Genomic DNA, 5,057 nt, shown 5'->3' on the forward strand with positions numbered 1-5,057 from the left:
AGGGAGAGTATATTTGGACACTTGTAGAGGATTTTTGTAGTTAGGGGGAGATTTTCGTTTGTTGGAGCTTGTGGAGTTTAGATTGTATCTAGGTACTTCATTGTGTATGTATCATTTTTAGCTCTTGATGTATTGTTTTTGGGCTATTCATGTTAGGGAGAGATACATTTTTATATATGTTTCTTGTTTCACTGCTCATTGATTTATGTTTATGAGTTATTCATGATATATATCTTTGTTTTGTGTTTTGTGAAGTCAAGATTTTATTTTTGTTTTATTTGTATTTTCCACACATGCTTTTATGCGTTTGTTGAGTATTTTAGGAAATATATAGGTTGATTCAACCGTGTTGCTGTCTACACTTGCAACTGATGAATAGTAGTTAGGTTAGATTATTTTTATAATGGGCATTATTTTTGTAAAGGGCTTTTATTTGTAACTTTGAGCATTGTGTTTGTGTTTTGTCATAGATTGCCAAGGGGGGAGTTTGTTATGTTCTAAGTACTTAGGAACTAATGTATTAAAACTCTAATTTATATTGTTGGCAAACCATGATCAAAACAGGTGTTTACTCTTATTTTAAACTTGCTCAAAGTATGTTGTTTATGTAAAATTAGAATCGAGTTAACTACAAAATTAAGTGTGAAATTTTGACTGGCTCGATCGATCGAAAGTCGGGCAAAATGTTTTTTTAACAGAATTTCCAACTCAGCCCTAAACCCATATGACATGTAGGGTTTTATGTTTTACCCTATGTATAAAAGGGAAACCCTAACCACGTTTTTGAGGTTACTCTACTTGCTGTGTGTGTGAATCTCTTATGAGATTTGAGAGATGGTTGCCTTCACACATGCTTAGGATTATCAAAAAGGAGATTTGATTAAGAGCTTGATGATCATTCAGTTGCTACACTAAAGAGTTTAAAGATACATAAGCAAGAGTGCTTGTACTTGCTGGAGAATTTAAGAAAGAAGGAGTCCGTGGTCTCGAAGTTTGCACGTGGTCATGTCAATAAGTTTTCTACTGGTGAGTATCAATAGGATATTAGTGGTCTAAGTCACTATTGTAAAACTTCGATTCTTTCATTAGTGGATTCAGTTTTACCTTGAGGATAGTTAGGTTAAATTCTCTCCAGGTTTTTTACCAGTTTGGTTTTCTTGGATAATCATATCTTTATGTTCTTTATTTTCCGTACTTTACATTGATATGATTATATGATTGTGTTAACCTAGATCTGGAATTTGGACTAAGTAATAACTTGGCTTGTTAACTAAGTTAATCCAATTGTGTTTTAAGGGGTCTAAAAACATATACAATCCTTGTTAAGTTTGGACTAAACAAAAATAATTTTATTTAAATAAAATGATAATTTTATTTAAATATTGTACTGACGTGAAAAATTGTAGAAGTTTCAAATGCTTCAGTTTATATATAATAATAATAATAATAATAATAATAATAAACAAAAGTCTAGATACGTATTGCAATAGGATTAGGATTTAAACAAATCCAGAAGAAAAGGGCTTTGGGAATCAAAAACATACTATTATAGTTTGATTAGACTTGAGTTTGGCGTGAAATTACTGTGAATTACCATTTTTTTAATTTAATTTAAAAAATATGATATGGCAAGAGATAAATGGACGGGGATAATTTGCAAACGCTTAGAACTTAAATACTACTATCATAAGTTATTGTTACCCTCATAATCTCAAACTCTCCCAAGCTGTAACATGGGATATAATATAAGAATAATTCCATGGATTTGAGATATTAAAGAGATAAGCAATGAAGAAAAATTAAGATCGAAAATTATTAGGTATAGCAAAGAAAGTTTTGTTTGAGATCGAGAAAGCTAATCTTTGAAGTTCTGAAGTGTGCTTAGCTTAAAACGCTAATTGGAGGAGGATGGAGTTGAGTTCTAGCAACTGGAAAATATGTGAGATATGCACAGAGTTGAAGTCATCAAAAGAGATGTTCAGGAACAAGGATAGGTGTGTTCATTCTATATGCACAGACTGTATTGTCAAGCACATCAATGCAAAGGTTGAAGACAAAGTTGCCAAGATTAAATGCCCTAATTGGTTCAATTGTCAGCAGGTTTTAGAACTTCACACCTGCCAGAAAATCATACCCAAATCTCTTTTCGTGAAATGGTGTGACCTTCTTTGCAGTTTAGCTATTCCACCCAATAAAAGAAGTTATTGCCCTAATAGGAAGTGTTTGGAGTTGGTGATTAATGAGTGTGGAGGAATTGTTAAGAGATCGGAGTGTCCCAAATGCAAGCAGCTGTATTGTTTTCAATGCAATGTGCCATGGCCAGAGTGCAACAATTGTCAAAGATTTGAAAAAGATGACAAAATGTTTAAGAAGCTCGCAGTTTCAAAGAGGTGGATCAAATGCCCTACTTGCAACTACTATGTGGAGCGTATTGGTGGGTGCGTTTTCATGAGATGCAGGTTTGATATCTTCTTCTCTCTCTCAGAGACACACACATGAACATCTATTTTTTATGGATATTGTTCTATTTTTATATTTTAATTTATTTTTACAATTTTTGTACTATGATCTTAAAACAACTCCAAAGTTTGTAAGTTACTTTTTCGATTTTTTTTTTTTTTTTTTTTGTTCCCTCCTATTCATGACAAATATTTTTTTAGTGTAGTTTTGTCATATTAGCAAATCATTTAAGAAATTCATCTGAAACGACCTGATTAGTGAGTTCTAAATCACAAAACTACTAAAGCGATTTATTGAAAATTGAAAAATAGTCAAATTAGAAATTTCAGAAATTTTTTACCATGTATTTTTGGATTCCTTGTCATCTGTGTGTGTGTGATTTTTTTTTTTGGTGGGAAGGTAGTCATATGATTTTCAAAACTTGAAAGGTAATACTAGCTAGGATCACAACTTGCTCATGTGGTAATTCGTGAGTAATGAAGTTGTGTACTTTTATTCTACCACTTATAACTTGTCACGTAAGCAAATCGTGGCAAAATTTGTAGTCCTAGCATTTTCCAAATATTAGAAAACTGTAAATCTCAAAAAAAAAAAAACTCATTTGACAGCCTTTAGTTCTTTTATTCTAGTTTTCGCTACAGGCTTCTCAAAAAAAAAAAAAAAATTGCTACAATTTTTTTTTTCTTCGCCGCTCAATTAATTGAATTTTTGTGGTTTAAATGTTTTGTGTAAAACCCAAAAAATAATTTCCTTCACTCCTTGAAAATTTGTGTGGGAAGCTGCTGAAAGGCTCCTAGTAGATTGTTTGTTTGTGTTTCTGTTTTGTTCCCCACCCCCCCGCGGGCCGCGGGAAGTTCCAACAGTATGACTCTCTCACAGTATGACTCTCTCACATCTATTTTCGCATCAACTGGCTGACGCATATATCCCTAATCTTTTTTTTTTTTTCGTTTTGGCTAAAAAATCAAAGATAAAAAATAACCAAAACATTCCCAAAATTAATTTCCACTTTACCATTAGGGAGCAATATGTTTGATGTTGTGAAAGAGCCATATAATTAGTAAATTACTATAATATGGGGTTGGGCCAGAACAAAATAGAAAGAAAAAGAAAAGGAAGAGAATTGAACTTTTGTACAACATGCATTGAGAAAACCCAATCTAATAACTTCCGCCAGTTTTTTTTATATATATGATATCTTTCTTTTCTTTTTTCCTTTTACCTTTCATATATAAGATGGACATACCATGTTAGAGAAATGAAATATAAAATAATACTAGATAGTCTAGATTTCATTTCATCACTTAGGCTTTTAAGCATTTTACTTAGACAATGTTCTTTTTTCATTTCCTCTTAACTCGATCAACATTTTCTTTGTAGTTACTAGTTATAGATATATTGAACAATTTTTCATGACATGGGTTCTATATTTCTGGATGCAGATGCGGGACTGGTTTTTGCTATAAATGTGGGAAGAAGCTTACACATTGGTGCAACTGCGCATTATTCGATGTCCAGCATTGGTTACCTTCCACGTTGATTCTTTTAATTTTTTTGGTAGCTATGTTATTTCATTTGTACCAATAAACCAATTTTAAACAGGAAAAATTTAGTTACAAAATTGGTTGTAGTTTAAGACTACAACCTTACGCAATAAAATAAACATTACTACACATTTTGAAAATCAAACTGTTGAATTGCATGTTTTTTACACTCTTAATACATATGTTAAATTTTGTGTCAATCAGATATTATTTACTATTTGATCTATAAACTTATATTTTATGCATAATTTTAAATCATAAAAACTTTCAATTTAAACAATTTATTGATGACATAACTATTAATCGTTAATTTTCTAGAAATTTTGCAAGCATAGAGGATATAAGAAGAAGATGTAATCTAATGATAGATTTGTCAAAATTTACCTCCAATAAAAAGATATTCAAATTATAACCTTAGACTACAACTAATTTTGTAGCTAAATTTTGTCATTTTTACACCTTATTTTTTAGAAGAACCAACTTTTAAACCCATTGAATTAATTATCGCAATTATATATGTTAGGTTCTAAAGACTTAGGATTTTATGTATTTAGAACTCTAATATGTAATGTTGGCAAACCATAATCAAAATAATATGTTTAGTCTTGTTTAGGCTTGCTCAAAGTTGTGTAATTCATGTAAAGTTGAAATCGAGAGGCTGTAGATGTATTAGTGGATTTCGGCCTGGCTCGATCGATCGAAAGTTGACCAAAATGTTTTTCTGCAGAATTTCCAACTCAGCTCTATCTCATTAAACGTTTAAGATTTTATGTTTTTGCCCTAAGTATATAAGGCAAAACCCTAGCCACGTTTTGAGAGTTGCTCTGGTTGTATTGTTGCTCATATTTTGTGGTTTGTGTGAATCTCTTGTAAGATCCTTGAGGAACTTTCCTTCACATAAACTTAGGGTTTTTAAGGTAGAGATATTATCAACACCTTGATGACCAACTCAGTTGCTGTCATTAGAGTTTAAAGAAACACAAGCGGGAGTGCTTGTATCTTGTGGAGAATCCAAGAAAGAAGGAGTCCGTGGATTCAGAGCTTGTACATGGT

The 5,057-nt window shown here is 31.6% G+C and overlaps 1 protein-coding gene across 1 annotated transcript; it reads left to right on the forward strand.

The window, feature by feature from the left end:
- The first annotated feature begins 1,908 nt into the window (after positions 1–1,908).
- Positions 1,909–4,000, forward strand: LOC112036173 (E3 ubiquitin-protein ligase RSL1). The gene is made up of 2 exons (XM_065778014.1): positions 1,909–2,434; positions 3,903–4,000. Exons 1-2 carry the CDS (start codon positions 1,909–1,911, stop codon positions 3,998–4,000), a joined length of 624 nt encoding a protein of 207 aa, XP_065634086.1.
- The last annotated feature ends 1,057 nt before the right edge of the window (positions 4,001–5,057 follow it).

The sequence above is a fragment of the Quercus suber genome, unplaced genomic scaffold (assembly GCF_002906115.3).
Source record: "Quercus suber isolate HL8 unplaced genomic scaffold, Cork oak 2.0 scaffold_171, whole genome shotgun sequence".
Classification (NCBI taxonomy): Eukaryota; Viridiplantae; Streptophyta; class Magnoliopsida; order Fagales; family Fagaceae; genus Quercus; species Quercus suber.